This window comes from Pistacia vera, unplaced genomic scaffold (genome assembly GCF_008641045.1).
Source record: "Pistacia vera cultivar Batoury unplaced genomic scaffold, PisVer_v2 Contig1176, whole genome shotgun sequence".
Lineage (NCBI taxonomy): Eukaryota > Viridiplantae > Streptophyta > Magnoliopsida > Sapindales > Anacardiaceae > Pistacia > Pistacia vera.
The window spans coordinates 271,494-288,965 of NW_022195222.1; the positions used below are offsets into that span (position 1 = coordinate 271,494).

Consider the following 17,472-nt stretch of genomic DNA (forward strand, 5'->3'; position numbering starts at 1 on the left):
CCTAAAGAAATATCTAGTACGTGAGGAGGGAAACATGGAAAGAAAATTGTATGGATATATGTATAACATAAACAATGTTGACTTAAACAGGAAATTATCTAAAGTACGCAATGGATGGTCGATATTACGAATGAGGGTGACCCAATGAAAACAATATATCGAAAGTTGGGTAAAAAAAAAAGGTTCAACAAGTACATGTGGTCAAAGTGTAAAACATTTAACTATTATTAATTGGTCTTATTGTATAAGAGTAAAAATAAGTTTTATGAACTTCTGAGTTCGAATCCCCTAAGATACTAATAGGGGTAGACGTTGGGATTTTTATTCGATCGACATTTCTAGGGTTCAAAAGAATTAGTTGAGATTTGTACAAATTGGTCTAAATACTCTCAATGATTAAAAAAAAAATGCGTAAAAATTTACTTGGGACCAAAAGGTCCCCAAAATGTAGACAAGGAAAATCTTTCCAATTCATGAACGAAGATTTTATTGTCAAATTCTATACACTTAAAAGTTAGTATCTATTTATATGTTATGAAAGTAAACTATGATAAGGTAATAAGACATCAACATTATGGGTCTTTTTTTTGCTTAAGTTATTGGTGCACAAAGTCACTAGTAGAATACTAGAATCTTTCATGTGACTTTATTGGTTTATATTGATACATTCATGATCCGAATTATAATAATATGGTACAATATGACTACTATATAGTTAATCTCACTGTGATTAGTTGTCTTTGTTCCATATAGTTATTTAATAATTAAGTACGTTTAGTTTCCCCCTTTCCACATCATTATGCACCATACAAATTAAATTAATCCCAATTAATTAAAACATAGTACACCATTAGTGAGTTATCTCTAAGTGCCCTATCGTTTTCATTTTTTTTTTGCAGTTTAAAGAGGTGCGTGCTTAGTCTGGTAAGCATTCAGAACTTGTCTTGTGTTCTAAAATGTAAAAATTAAAAATAGTGGTAATTTATTTAAAAAAGAAAGGCATACAAATTTTAATTTTTTAAAATACATACATTTATAGAAACCACAACATTTTCATAAACTTTTTTCCGATTTCGACATCCTTTCACTTTCATGTTGTTCTGGGAGAGATTAGAATCTATATATATTTTCATTAGAGTTAAGGATTTTTTCTCACCCAAATAATGGCTTAATAACACTTTTCCACCCATAAACTTTTAAAATACCATTTTACTGTCCAAATTTATATTTCGGCGGCGAACAAAGAGCAAGCTTAGTCTATGCTGTTAGGGCTTTCAAAAGGGGGAGACCGATAAGTCTTTTGGTAGTAAAATGTTAGATTTTGTGGTTGAGAATGATTGAAATTTAACTTGGGAGAGATGGCTGCACAAACCCTAATCACTAGATTGCAGGCGATTGGCGGGGTCAACGAAAGTAGGATTTGAGGGGTTTTGGTGAATGATGATTGGGGAAGAGAATAATAGTGATGTGGGGTCGCAACGATGTCAGAATCGGAAACAAAATATAAATTTGGGTAATAAAATGGTATTTTAAAAGTCTGTAAGTGAGAAAGTGTCATTAAACCATTATTTGGATGAGAAAAAGTCATCTACTCATTTTCATTATTATTAAATACAGTCTTTGTAATCTTATAAATATAAATATAAATTTTTTATATTTATTTTGTAAAACATCCCACAATAATAATCTATAAAATAGAGAAATGTCTTTGATTAAATAATATGCAAAGAGTAGGGGGACCATTGTATTAGTCTCTTGAAAAGGGAATGAAATGAGTAGTGATTTTGTTGGCAAATTAATAGTGTAACATGTTTAGGGATTGGTTAAGTTTACTAAATAAAGGGATTAGTTGTGATTAGCCAAATCACAAAAAGACTAAGAAATCTAATTGCTAATAGCTGTTTAGCATCTAATTTAGAGTTGGAAGATGGGAAACAAAGGGTGGATGTGTCGGGAGAAACATGACACCCAATTGTTTAAGCCTTAAGGGGGTTTGAATTTTTTAAGTCAATTAAAAAGAAAGAAAGAAAAAAGTTTTATTGAAATCATAAAACAACTCAAAAGCATACAAAAGAATCCCTACCATACCATGCGCATCTTCTTCAAAACCCTAGAGCTAGCTTTACTCCATGTTTCTTAATTCAATAATTTAAACAAAAAGTAAAACACAATTAACTTGAACTGCCAGCTGCTTAGGAACTTGGACTATCTCAATCTCTTCCTGCTTTCCTTTCATCCTTATCCCCTCTTAACTCACCTTTGTCTTTACTTTAATCCAAATTAACCCTAGTAAACTAAACCCTAAATCTAGGGCTTACCCTTACTTTGTTGCTTAGAATAACACACCAACTTGATTTAGAGATTACCCATTCTTCTAGATAACTCCATCTCCTTCGCAATAGAAGAAATATTCAAGGTAGATGCGTCTCTTCTCTATTGGGTGTTAATCAAATATTTAACATTACGAGTTTCAAACCCAATGAATGCTTTTTCTTGTCCTCATTGACAAACTTTAAAGAAACCATTGAGCATTGACAGTTGGTCACAACTTTGATATATTTACATCAGAAAAAAGTTCCACTTATCAAGATAAGATTTTACTTATTTCGACCAATTAACCTCCTGTTTCAACCAGTCAAACCTTTAACAGATTAGGAAACGAGGACAATAAAAGGGACTCGGCGACATCTTAACCTCTCTATAACGTATCTATTCTATCCTATCCAATGAGTTGGGTGAAGGAAAGTCCGGAGGCCAATAAAAGTCTGTCATCAGCATGTGAATGAAATGCCGATTATTGAAGATCAGATAAGATTCATGCATACTTTGTACTTTGTAGCACTGTAAATTTCTGAAGAAAAAAAAGATGACATTACAATAAGGGCAAGATAAGGTGCTGAACACTGAACAGAGCAAAATGAAAAGGTTCGTAGAACTGTAGTGTGTGGAGACTACCATTGGAGTGGTACTGTGTTAATCTAGAGCTAATTCAGGAAAAAAACTGTATTAGAATTTAACACGTGGAAGGATAGGATATGTGGTCCCGATTATCAAAAAATAAGGAAATGACACGCGTGGGAGTTGATTGGTTGCTCCCATGTGCCTTTTGCTTGGAATGCAAGAAGACTTTGTCATTCTCTCTATGCATTGATTCATCTTTTATTTGGCTTAAGTTTGAGCCATATTACTACCCCGGCTCTAACAACTCTGTACTACTTTGCGATATTTCCAAGTCAACTCAAGTCATCAAAGCCAAAACGATTTGGTAAACTTAGGATAATTGTTTAGGTGTTGCCTTGGATTACTAAGTTTAGCCTCTATTATATACATATATGAAATGACTTGATTCTGCAAGCTATTAATGCTGCAGCCTGCCCGTAAGTAAGCTTTCTAATGAACGATTGAAATGTGATCACCAAATCAACTCAGTTTTTGAGCGAGGGATACATTCAGGTAACTTAATAAACTGGTTAAGCCCTGTTATAATATATATATTCTATGTTAAATGGAACTGAATTTGTAAAACCGATAGTTCAATTCGTTCTCCAATCTAGTTGGATATGATGTACACCGGCTAATTACTAACATCAGATCATTGAAGAAAGGGGAAAGTGGAGTATCTTTTGTTTCTTCTCACAAGCCTCACAAATTGGCTCACTCACTGAACCCTATTTGGTGGCTCTCACTCTTTAATTGTGGTTTTGCCTTCAATTCAATTTGTGTTCTCTAACTCTAGCACTTAATTAACCCCTTTATATAGATAATACATGGAACACTATTCTTAACAGGATTCAAATCACATATCCTAATAGGAATTATATTTTAATTCCTAATACAATTTTAATCTTGTTCCTAATTATATTCCTAAAAGAAAAATAATTCTACTTAAACACAAATTAGAAAAACTCATGTCCTTATCCAATTTGGATTGAATTTGGCTCAACAATCTCCCACTTGGAGACTAATTCAACATGCCTTCAATTCTTTACTTCCATCAGCAGCAGCATCAACTTCTATTTTTTCAAGCAAGAAGCCCAACAGAAGTCGTACACAACTTCAGTTTCTCAATGGTAATCACCTTCGTAAACATATCAGCTGCATTTTTACTCTCTTCAATCTTCTCGAGAGCTATAACTCCTTCTTTCAAAATTAAGTGTATAAAATGGTATCGAACTTTTATGTGCTTTGTCCTAGCACAGTAGATTGAGTTCTTTGCCAGGTGAATTGCACTTTGACTATCACAATACAAAGCGCTCTTCTCATAATTCTGTCCCAATTCTTCTAGAAACCGTTGTAACTATATTAGCTCCTTACTAGCTTCTGTCATAGCAACATATTTTGTCTTTGTAGTAGAAAGAGCAACAATCTTCTGTAACTTTGAAACCCAACTGATCGATGTACCACCTAACATAAAGACATAACCTGTGGTACTCTTGCGGTTATCAATGTCACCAGCCATATCAGCATCCGCATAACCTTGTAGCACTAAGTCTGACTTCCTAAAGCATAATGCTAAATCTTTAGTACCTTTCAAATATCTAAGAATCCACTTTACTGCTTCCCAATGTTGCTTTCTTGGATTGCTCATGTACCTACTCACAACTCTCACTGTATGTGCTATGTCTGGCCTTGTACACACCATAACATACATAAGACTACCAATCGTTAATGCATAGGGTACCTTTGCCTTGTAGTCTCACTTATGCTCTGTTGTAGGTGATCAATCTGTGGATAGTTTAAAGTGACTAGCCAGAGGAGTACCTACTAGCTTTGCTCCATCCATGTTGAACCTATTGAGTACTTTCTTCACATACTCTTCTTGTACTAGCTTCAAGAAACCTTTGACTTTGTCTCTAGTAATCCTCATACCAAGGATTTGTTTTGAAACTCCCAAATCCTTCATAGCAAACTCCTTTGACAATTGTCTTTTTAGCTTGTCTATTTCCTGTTTACAAGCCCCTGCAATCAACATATCATTTACATATAATAATAGGATGATATAAGAGTTACCAAGTTTCTTGAAATAACAGCAATGGTTTACTTGGCATCTTAGGAAACCGTTACTACACATGAACCTATCAAACTTCTTGTACCACTGTCTAGGAGTCTGTTTTAGCCCATGTAGGCTCTTTTAAAATTTGCACACCATTCTCTCATTTCCTTGTACTTTAAAACCCTATGGCTGCTGCATATAAGTTTCTTCATCCATTTCTTCATGAAGAAACTTCATCTTTACATCTAACTATTCAAGTTGAAGGTCTTCTTTTGCCACTAACCCAAATACTATTCTTATTGTAGTCAACTTGACAACTGGAGAGAAAATTTCAGTGTAATCAATGCCTTCTTTCTACTAGAATCCTTTCACAACCAGTCTTGCTTTATATCGTTTGCTGCCATCATGTTCATCTTTTACCCGATAAACCCACTTGTTTTGCAATGCCTTCTTCCCTTGTGGTAGATTTGTCAATTGCCAGATTTGATTTGTAAATAATGAGTTCATCTCATCCTTCATAGCTAGCTCCCACTTAATTGACTCATCAACTTGCATGTAACACTCTGGTTCACCACTACTAGTTAGTAAAATATAATTCAACAAAGGGGAGTACCTCTATGGTGGTCTTAAAGTCTTGGAAGATCTTCTAGGTTCAAACACGAGCGTTTGTGGTTCAACTTCTGGAGCTATATTATCTTGATCTTCCTGGTCATTGTCTTGCATGTCATTCCTTGAGAAGTCTTTTAAAGGAACTACCTCTTACTTCTTCACTTCAATGTTTGGATATTCTAACTTCATGTTGAGTCTATCCATGTACATCACTTCTTCATTAGATATGACATCTCTACTCCTTATAATCTTACGGTTTTGGTCATCCCAGAAACGATAACCAAACTCGGCATCACCATAACCAATGAAAAAACATTTGTTAGATTTAACATTAAGCTTACTTCTAAGAGTAGAGTCAATGTGAACATATACTAAACAATCAAACAGTCTTAAGAAATAATAATTTACCTCTTTGCCGCTCCAAACTTCTTCTGGGATCTTGCAATTTAGCGGTACAGAGAGTTCGCTATTGAGCATGTAGGCTACAGTAGTAATTGCCTCAACCCAAAATGTCTATGGTAGTCCAGCATGAAATCTCATGCTTCTTGCACGCTCATTTAGGGTTTTGTTCATCCTGTCAGCGACACCATTCTGTTGAGGAGTTGCATGAATGATCTTCTTCATCTTGATCCCATTATTAGCACAATATTCTTTGAACCTTTGATCAATATACTCTCCCCCATTATCGGATCACAAGCACTTCACCCTTAGGTTTGTCTCATTTTCAACCATGGCTCTCCACTTTTTAAAAATATAAAAAAACATCAGATTTATATTTCAAAAAATAAACCCATACCTTTCTGCTCGCATCATCAATGAACGTCACATAGTTCTTTGGGCCTCCAAGGGATGACACAAGAGCGAGTCCCCACACATATGTATGAACCAACTCCAACTTCTTTGCCTTTGGTTCCCTTTCTACTTTGGGAAAACTTATGGGGTATTTGTCTAAGCTTATAAGGTGGTCAAACTAGCTTATAAGCTTTAAAATTAAGCTGATCTGTTTGTTTATAACTTTTTTTGAGCTTATAAGAAAAAAAAAATAAGTTGGGGGGAGGTACTTTTTTTTTTTGCTTATAAGCTAGTTTGACCAAGTATATTACCACATTATCCTTGTTTAATTTTAAAATTTCATAATATACCTTTGTTTAATGTAGTACCCTTTTTAGTCATTTTATAATAAACTATACTTATAAGCCACATTTTGCCAAACACATCAACTACTTATCAGTCACTTATAAGTACTTTAACCAAACACGTAATTGCTTAAAATTTCAAATGCTTATAAGCTAAAATTAGCTTATAAGCACATGTTGCTTATAAGCTAATTTTCATAAGTTTAGACAAACACCCCCTTACTCTTTTCTGTTTGCCAAAGATTCAACCTTCACACAAATTGTGATCAATCGACTTCAACTCTGGTACTTTTCCCTTTAATTGAACCTCCTTCATTCCTTTCACGCTCATATGCCCAAGTCTACAATGCCATAAACTCGAGGTAATACTAGCATCTACGACTGCAATTGAATTTCTGCAACTAGAAGTCATGTAAAGAGTTTCAGTTTTATTTCCACGAGCAACCACCATAGCTCCTTTAGTAACTTTCCATACACCGCCTAGAAAGGACACACTATGCCCTTCATCGTCAAGTTACTCAACTGATATTAGATTGCACATCAATTTTGGTACATGCCTTACTTTCTGGATTTTTCACACAGATTCGTTTATCATCTTCAACCTAACATCACCTATACCTACAATATCCAAAGGCTCTCCATCTACTAGGTATACCTTTCCATCATTTCCAGCCATATAATTTTCTAGAATTTCACGGTATGCAGTGGTATGAAATGAAACTCCTAAATCTAAAACCCAAGAGTCAATAGAATTATCAATAGATAAAAGTAAAGCATCTTGTACCTCCTCAGTTACAGCATTGGCAGCGTCATTATCGTTGTTTTCCTCTTTCTTTGGTGCTTTGCAATTCCTATGTATGTGGCATTTATTGTCACAATTCCAGCACTCAACTTTTTTTTCCAAACCTAGACTTGCTTCTTCTGTTCCCTGATTTTGATCTTCCCCTGCCTCGGTTTGAATTTCTATCGTAGCCTTTGCCTCTTGTTTCAACATTCAAAGCATTCGATGTTATCTCACCCAAATCTTTCCTGCGACCCTCCTCTGTGAGAATTTTGTCTCTAACATATGTGAACTTTAATTTCACATTACCTGTTGAATTACTAATTGCTGCTCTCATAGGCTCCCAACTATTTGGTAGGAAGGCCATAAGAAGTAGGACAAAAACTTCTTCCTCAAAATCAATTTTTGCAAACGACAGTTGATTGATAATTGTATTAAAATCATTCATATGCTCTATCACGGAAGAACCTTCTCGCATCTTAAAATTAAATAATTTTTTCATAAGATGTACCTTGTTATTCGCAGAAGGCCTGTCATACATATCAGACAAGATCTTTATCAACCCTGTTGTGGTTGTTTCCTTCACCACGTTACTTGCCACGTTCTTGGTCAATGTCAACCGAATGACTCCTAATACTTGTCTATCAAGGAGTGTCAAATCTTCATCTGACATCTTTTTAGTTTTTGCTCCTAAGAGAGGTAGATATAATTTTCTGCCATACAGATGATCTTTAATCTACATCTTCCAGAATGCATAATCTGTTCCATCAAACTTGTTGATCCCATGTGCAAATCCTCCTTCTTCTCCAACCATCACTTTCTTCCTCAAACCTTGCTCTGATACCAGTTGTTAGGGGGGATTTAATTGAATACTAGCAAATCATAAATCCCTGAAAGCGAAAAAAATAGTGCAAACAAAGGACACAAAATAACCACACACACAAACACAAGATTTATAGTAGTTTACTCTCCGTATGAGAGTTATGTCCACTTTGCCATTGCGGAATTTCACTATGAAGAAGAAGAAAAGAAATTATAAGAATCTCTCACAAGCCTCACAAATTGCCTCACTCACTAAACCCTATTCGGTGGCTTTCACTCTCTAATTGTGGTTTTGCCTTTTATTTAATTTTTGTTCTTTAACTCTAGCATTTAACCCCTTTATATAGGTAATACATGAGACATATCCTAATATGAATTATATTTTAATTCCTAATACAATTATAATCTTATTCCTAAAAGAAAAAACAATTCTACTTAAACATAAATTAGGAAAACTCATGTCCTAATTTAATTCTAATTTGGATTGAATTTGACTCCACAATCTTAACAATATTATAGGTGTTCTTTGTTGCCTAGCTACTTTTACCATTTTATTGCAGACTTCATGTCCACCACAAATAATTTGGCATCACCTACTAACTTTTTAAGTTTTAACCAAAAAAGAAACTGTCTTCACACCGAAGTTTTTTGCCTAAACGATGAATTGGTTGATTCCAACTTAAAATCAAACATTCTGTTAAGTAACTGTGTGTGGATGTGGAACCGTTATTAATGTATCAAGCAAACGGGTCTAATTTTAGGCGTCAGATACATGCTCCTATCCAATCAGTTAATTAATATTCACAGGATGACGATTTTAGAAGTCATCTTATAAGCATAAAAATTGTACTTATCATGAAAAGGAAAGATCAGATATGGTTATATTTTACAAAAGTCTTTTAACTCATAGTACAAAATTCAAATATTAGCTCAAGCAGATTTATATAGACAGACACAATGAGACAGTAGAAATGATCTGAGTTTGCAGTTTAGCAGACATTGCACCTAAAAAGGGGTTCTCCCAAGTGATAAACAAAACGTCAACAATGACGACATCTCGAAGACCCTCGAAATGCTCTCACCAACCTTAATTAATAAGATTAATGGGTTTATAATCTTTCTCTATTCTCCTCTCCCTCCATTTTAATAACAATATGAGATCAAGAGAGAGATTCGGTCCCCCAACCATTTGGGTGTTTATGTGGACTACAAAAGTAGTTTTTGATGGTAAAAGTGCCCAAACACACCCTAAACATAACTGTGGAAATTTTAGGTTTTTCAGCATCTCGAGCCACGAATGAGCTACTGGGTTGAAGCCGCAGGCTAAGCTAAAGAGAAGAGAAGAGATCAGTGGCTTGGCTTTTAATTAGAGATATAGAAAGGTGGAGAATACCACCTAATTGAACAACAAAAGTGACTAAGATGTCCAAATCCAGAGGCCAACCGTACTAATTTGTTTATTAACTTCAAGGTGGTCAGGTTTGGGATCCCAACCCAACCATTTAAACTAAAATAAACTTAACCTACAAATTTGTGTGGTCTTGTTCATACCACAATGCCCTCTTATCCTTTATTAATTACTTAATTAGGAAAGCCTAATCCAGTACTCCTAGTCCCTACTAGCCTACTTACTGTGATATGCTGTGGATTAGCAAGTGAGAGGAAGCAAAAAAAAATTGTGTTTTATTTTCCAATTCACCCCTTAACTCTTTTATTTTGTTTTTAATAGATGGTGTTCGGATCAGTTTGCGCACACTTCAACTAGTTCTTCAAGACCTTGAAATTGACGACTGGGTAAATCTCCTCAATAGTTATCCCTATTAATGTCTATAAGGACTCGAACTTAAAAACTCATGTTAGATCCCTTTATTTTTTTACCATCAGGTCACTCAGTGGTGGTTCACTCTTTAACTTATAAAATTGTGATTCTAATCAATTTGTGAGTACTTATAATACACTAATAATCCAAACCCAATATGGTAATTAATTAAAAGATTAAAAGTAAAACAAGTTGTAAATACACTTTTTTTTTTTTTAATTCAACTTGTATAGAATAAAATACTGAAATTCAATTGAAAAGACGTGTAACGGTTTATGAAGAATTTCACGTATTCTACCATATACATTTGACATAGTAAATGTCTCGGGCTAATCAAACAATTAAGAATAGTGACAACTATTGTCTTACAATATGATTGAAATTCTGAGTGGCATAGTTGAAATTTATCTAAACACCAAGTCTACTTACTCCAAGCTCTTCATAGAACAACTGAACTCCATAAGTCATACTGAAATTGAGTATAAATTGAGAGCATCTCCTCACTCCCAAATCACCAACTTCTTTAGTTGATAACATTACCGAGTTTGAGAGAGAGTTTTAGAGAGACAGCAAAAAGTGAGAGAACAAAAGAAGTGGATGATGGACACGTCCGTGAATCCCAAGACCGAAACCATGTTCCCTCTTTCATCTTTCTACCCTGATGCTGTATCTGATACATTTGTGGTTTCACAACAAGGTTAGTAGCCTAAAGAAGAATCACTTTTCATCATTTTTTGCATACTTTTACGTTGATTGTTATGTGTTTGTCCTTAAACTTTTGTTCATGTTTAGGTGGAGAAGTAAAACAACGACGAAGACGCCGTAAGAACAAAGGAGGTGAAAGTAGCCTTTCTAAGAAGAGGAAGCTCACTGCTGAGCAACTGCTTCTTCTGGAGGAAAGTTTTGTGAACGACCAGAAGCTGGAAACGGACCGCAAGGAAGAACTGGCTTCCCAGCTGAATCTTGACCCTCGACAAGTTGCTATTTGGTTTCAGAACCGTCGGGCCCGTTGGAAGACCAAGAAGATTGAAGAAAAACTTACACAAATACAGACTTCTCATGACAGCATCATGTTAGATAAATTACGCCTCGAGTATGAGGTATACTTCTCTCTTCAGTTTTCATGTTAAATTTCTATTTCTAATTTTATCAAGCTTTGGTAACCTTGAGTTTATGTTCTTGAAAAATAAATACAACCCATCAAACTTATTCCCATGTTGAGTTGGCNTCAAGGTGGTCAGGTTTGGGATCCCAACCCAACCATTTAAACTAAAAGAAACTTAACCTACAAATTTGTGTGGTCTTGTTCATACCACAATGCCCTCTTATCCTTTATTAATTACTTAATTAGGAAAGCCTAATCCAGTACTCCTAGTCCCTACTAACCTACTTACTGTGATATGCTGTGGATTAGCAAGTGAGAGGAAGCAAAAAAAAATTGTGTTTTATTTTCCAATTCACCCCTTAACTCTTTTATTTTGTTTTTAATAGATGGTGTTCGGATCAGTTTGCGCACACTTCAACTAGTTCTTCAAGACCTTGAAATTGACGACTGGGTAAATCTCCTCAATAGTTATCCCTATTAATGTCTATAAGGACTCGAACTTAAAAACTCATGTTAGATCCCTTTATTTTTTTACCATCAGGTCACTCAGTGGTGGTTCACTCTTTAACTTATAAAATTGTGATTCTAATCAATTTGTGAGTACTTATAATACACTAATAATCCAAACCCAATATGGTAATTAATTAAAAGATTAAAAGTAAAACAAGTTGTAAATACACTTTTTTTTTTTTTAATTCAACTTGTATAGAATAAAATACTGAAATTCAATTGAAAAGACGTGTAACGGTTTATGAAGAATTTCACGTATTCTACCATATACATTTGACATAGTAAATGTCTCGGGCTAATCAAACAATTAAGAATAGTGACAACTATTGTCTTACAATATGATTGAAATTCTGAGTGGCATAGTTGAAATTTATCTAAACACCAAGTCTACTTACTCCAAGCTCTTCATAGAACAACTGAACTCCATAAGTCATACTGAAATTGAGTATAAATTGAGAGCATCTCCTCACTCCCAAATCACCAACTTCTTTAGTTGATAACATTACCGAGTTTGAGAGAGAGTTTTAGAGAGACAGCAAAAAGTGAGAGAACAAAAGAAGTGGATGATGGACACGTCCGTGAATCCCAAGACCGAAACCATGTTCCCTCTTTCATCTTTCTACCCTGATGCTGTATCTGATACATTTGTGGTTTCACAACAAGGTTAGTAGCCTAAAGAAGAATCACTTTTCATCATTTTTTGCATACTTTTACGTTGATTGTTATGTGTTTGTCCTTAAACTTTTGTTCATGTTTAGGTGGAGAAGTAAAACAACGACGAAGACGCCGTAAGAACAAAGGAGGTGAAAGTAGCCTTTCTAAGAAGAGGAAGCTCACTGCTGAGCAACTGCTTCTTCTGGAGGAAAGTTTTGTGAACGACCAGAAGCTGGAAACGGACCGCAAGGAAGAACTGGCTTCCCAGCTGAATCTTGACCCTCGACAAGTTGCTATTTGGTTTCAGAACCGTCGGGCCCGTTGGAAGACCAAGAAGATTGAAGAAAAACTTACACAAATACAGACTTCTCATGACAGCATCATGTTAGATAAATTACGCCTCGAGTATGAGGTATACTTCTCTCTTCAGTTTTCATGTTAAATTTCTATTTCTAATTTTATCAAGCTTTGGTAACCTTGAGTTTATGTTCTTGAAAAATAAATACAACCCATCAAACTTATTCCCATGTTGAGTTGGCCGGCCTCTTCTTTCTCGCGATCCAAACAGGGAGAACTGCATTTCAGAGTAACTGCCACGTGTTGATTAGTTGGACCCGGATAACTCAAGATATTATATGAAACCATATATTACTTAACTCAAGATATTACGGACCCGGATATGTAATTCACGTTTTTCTTTGTGTATTAAAGTGGTCCGTCTTAAATTAACCGGGTATTTTTTTTTTCCCATTTAACACATGATTTCACATTCTTACTCAACATGAAACTAATATATTATTTCTGAAGAATATATGGTAGTTGGTGGTAGCTGCTTGCTTCGTTCCGTAATTGATGACTGGTGGAGTTATTTAAAAGAAAATGACACTGACTTAAAGCCTCTTAAGTCATAACCATTAAAAAAAAAGGACCAAATGCCTGCCTGCCATTTTTATTTGAAATGAGAATGAGCTCTGGGCTCGAAGAAAGCCATGCCATGCTGTTTCGTTATTCGTTAATCTATCTATTCAAAAAGAATTGACAAAGGGACAGAATACTGCCACCTCATTTGACAGTCCACAACGTCCGTACACATATATGAATATTTTTTTAAAGGGTTGTTGGATTTGGGCCTTTTAACATATGAAAGCCTAATGTAACTTGAATTGCAGGTGTTGATGCTGAGACAGGAACTCTCTGAAGCTCAGGCAAGGATCCAAGAGTTGACCGAGCATCCCAATGATGCAATATCAAGCAACAGTCCGCTAGCAAGTACAGTCTCAATGGAAACAGCGAACTCTCCATTATTTAGGGAATTTGGCGTTGAAACATACGACGATATTTTCTATGTGCCACCTGAAAGCGCATCAAGCGACTACAATGACGGCTTTGATTATGTCCTATTGTTTGATTAAGCCAAAGCAATGATGCATTAGTTATATGTTTATTAGAATGCTTTAAGTAGTCTAGTGTAGATAATTAATGACTATCCTATGTAATTATATCACTGCTGTGCGCCTTTCACTCTATGTACTTAACTACAAAAACTTGTCGTATGAATGGAAACTAGTAGTTGTTGTGGTGTAAATGTAATATCGATGTTTATTTTTAATTTATTTATTTAAAAGTATAAGAACATGATTTCTCATGTGAAAAGGAATATACATATTTAAAGATATTGACTGATAATGACTGAGCATATATAATAAAAATATATAACCCCACCATTGCTATAAACAAGTATGAAAAGAGGACATCCATTACAATTTTTAACCTAATAATATAGGATAAGAAACACTTATTTAAGGAAATTTTGCATATACCCCTTATCTTAAAAGTTATTTTGTAATATTCTCTTTCTTCTCCAAATAAATATCATCTTGTATCTTGGGCACCCTGCACAGAAACTTTGAGCAAATCTTTACATAAAATATTTATAATATAGACTCCTTTCGAAAAATCTCCCACCAGTCAATTAGAGTCAAACTTTTTTTCCAAAAGAGCCTACCTATCAACTTAAGATAACGTAGCACAAAGAAAGTGACATTGGGCTGCAGTATAAACTTGAAAATTGGTACCAGAATCTCAATTGATAATCAAAGACTTATGTGCTTAAAGTTTAGTTACATATTATTTGACGTCAGCATAGTATTGTTGGAATCATATTCTTTAATTATATCCTTGAATATGCTACACTTTTTTTTTTTTTTTTTTTCACGGGAGGTGTATAAGCCAGTTTGCGTGCACCTCAATTAATTTTATGGTGCCTAAAACTATCGATCGAGTAAAAACTTCAGTGGCTAGTGGCCACCCCTATTAGTGTCTTGAAGGAGTCGAACTCAGGAGCTCATAAAACCTCTTTTTGTTTTTTTATCATCAGATTATGCAGTGGTGATTAATATGCTACACATTATGATCTCATGAGTAGAACATCTCATTAATTATAAAAGGAATCGCCATTTCTTCAAACATCCATTCATTATTAAGAAATTTCTCACTTTAAATATGATTTTTTTTATATGTCCTTACTCTGAGTACAAAGTTCATATTTTAATAAATATATTTAAATTTTAATATCTTTAAATTAGAGTATTTTTATGTTGTTTTGGTGACAATTGCTATTGTTGGGAGTTGTCTACGATAGCGTCAACATGTGACGTACAAACGAGCGACGAATTGTTGTTGAGTGATGCGCAATGGTGAAAGTAAGTATGACCTTAATTCTTATTAGTAATTTTATATTACAAACAAATATAGGAATCATTATTTCATTCCTTCTCTCATCCCATCCCATTCTCATTCTCATTTTCATCTTACACAAAGAATTAGCAGAGTTGATAGAGTGCGGCAAAGAGTGATATAAATTACAGAAAAATTGGGATCGGCCCATATACATTTGTTTTTGTACTGTAAAAGCGTGAACAGCCCATTCGATTTAAGGAAATTTTGTATATACGCCTTATCTAAAAAGTTACTTTGTAATATTCTCTTTCTTCTCCAAATAAATATCATCTTGTATCTTGGGCACCCTGCACAAAAAACTTTGAGCAAATATTTACTAAAATGTTTATAATATTGATTCCTTTAGAAAAATCTCACCAGTCAATTAGAGTCAACTTTTTTTTTTTTTTTTTTTCCAAAAAAAAGTCTTCCCTATGAACTTAAGAACATAGCACAAAGAAAGTGACATTGGGAAACATAGAAACTGAAATTGGTACTAGATATTTACAGAATTCTTTTTTCTCAACCTAGATCTTTTTTTTTTTTTTTTTTTTTTTTAATGATTGGAGGTGTCCGAGTCAGCTTACGCGCACCTTAGCTAATCCCTTAGGATCTGAAACTATCAATCAAATAAGAGCTTTACTGGCTACCCATATTAGCAACCAATGAGGGACTTGAACTTAAGACCTCTTGAGTAATACACCTAAGAGTCTCTATCGAACCATTCAGTCACCCAAAGATAGTTAACTGAACCTGGATCTTAATTGATAATCACTTTATAAATATATGTTGTCAATACATATGTACTTAAAGTTTAGTTACATATTATTTGACATCAGCATAGTATTGATGGAATCTTATTCTTTAATTATATCCTTGTAGGGGTGTAATCGAGCCGAGCCGAACTGTGTTTTTCGCTAATTAAGCTTGGCTCAGTTACTGTAGCAACGAGCTCGAGTTTGAGCTCAAGCCCAATCGAGCTTGGAAAAGCTAAATCGAACTGAACTCGAAAAACTGTTGGAAGCTTGAATTCGAATTCAAGCTCAAGCCAGCTCGAATTCGCACCCTTGGTTGTACTTGTGCTTGTGCCTCTAAGTCTAGGGATGTAATTGAGCCGAGTAGAGCTGAATTTTTGGCTAATCGAGTTTGGTTCGATTACTATAGCAACAAGACTCGAGCTCGAGCCCAATCAAGCTTGGCAAAGCTGAATCGAACTCGAACTCAAAGTACTGTCGGAAGCTCGAATTCGAACTCGAGCTCGAGCTCGAGCCAACTAGAATTCTCACCCTTGGTTGTACTTGTGCTTCTGCCTCTGACAAATCTTAACCAACCCTTTTCAGAGGGAGTCATGGAGGAGCTTCTCTTTTAGCAGTAGTTGCCTATAGAATGAGTCAATGAGAGCTTATTTAGAAAGATGCAAAACAAACATGTATAATTATAAACTAAAATTGAGAGTGAGACGGGAATGAGAGTGAGTGTGAGACGGGAATGAGATTGTGAGTGAGATAAGAGTCACGAGAAGAAGCATAAGGATTTGTTAGAGGAGAAGGAGAACAGCGAAGGAGAGACGGTGATGAACAGAGTAAATCGACAAAGGAAAGACAACAACCAACAAAGTAAATCGGCGAAGGAGAGATGGCGAACGAAAGAAGGCGACAAACAAAGTAAATCGGCGAATGAAAGATGATGACAAACAAAGTAAATCGGCAAAGGAGAGAGCTTTTTAGAGTTAGGTTTGTTTCTAATTTGATTTACCAACTCCCAAATCAATTTTGATTTCATTTGATATAATATGGGTGGATTTGCAATTTTTTAAAACTAAAACATATCATAAATTCATAGGGCCCCCTATTACTTTAAAACCTAGCAAATAAACCCTCAAGCTCGCGAGCTTCACCAACCAGGTAGTACCGTGTTCGAACTCAGCTCGAGACTGTAATGGAGCCAGCTCGACTCACACTCGACTCGTCGCAAGTCTTGAGTAAATCTCGAGTCAAGCTCAAGCTGCTTGGCTCGACTTTCACCCTTACCTCTGACGAATCTTGACCAGCCCTTTTTAAAGGGAGTCCTAGAGGAGCTTCTCTTTTAGCAGCGACTGCCTATAAAATGAGTCAATAAGAGCTTATTCAGCAAGATGCAAAACAAATATGTATAAATATAAACTTAAATTGAGAGTGAGAGTGAGAGTGAGAGTGTGAGTGAGACGAGAGTCATAAAAGTGAGATTGAAAGGCTAAGAGTAACATACAAGACTACGAGTGTAAGTGAGATTGAGACTTTGAGAGGCTGTAAAATAAACATTGCCTAAGATTGAGAGTCTGAGACA

At 35.1% G+C, this 17,472-nt stretch overlaps 2 protein-coding genes across 2 annotated transcripts; both read left to right on the forward strand.

Annotated features, from left to right (window-relative positions):
- The first annotated feature begins 10,741 nt into the window (after positions 1-10,741).
- Positions 10,742-11,308, forward strand: LOC116108190 (homeobox-leucine zipper protein ATHB-40-like). Its single transcript, XM_031394462.1, has 2 exons — positions 10,742-10,857; positions 10,953-11,308. Exons 1-2 carry the CDS (start codon positions 10,758-10,760, stop codon positions 11,288-11,290), a joined length of 438 nt encoding a protein of 145 aa, XP_031250322.1. The 5' UTR covers positions 10,742-10,757; the 3' UTR covers positions 11,291-11,308.
- A 1,014-nt stretch (positions 11,309-12,322) lies between these two features.
- LOC116108319 (homeobox-leucine zipper protein ATHB-40-like) lies at positions 12,323-13,841 on the forward strand. Its single transcript, XM_031394571.1, has 3 exons — positions 12,323-12,438; positions 12,534-12,841; positions 13,599-13,841. The coding sequence occupies exons 1-3, from the start codon at positions 12,339-12,341 to the stop codon at positions 13,839-13,841; spliced, it is 651 nt and encodes a 216-aa protein (XP_031250431.1). The 5' UTR covers positions 12,323-12,338.
- Positions 13,842-17,472: the final 3,631 nt, after the last annotated feature.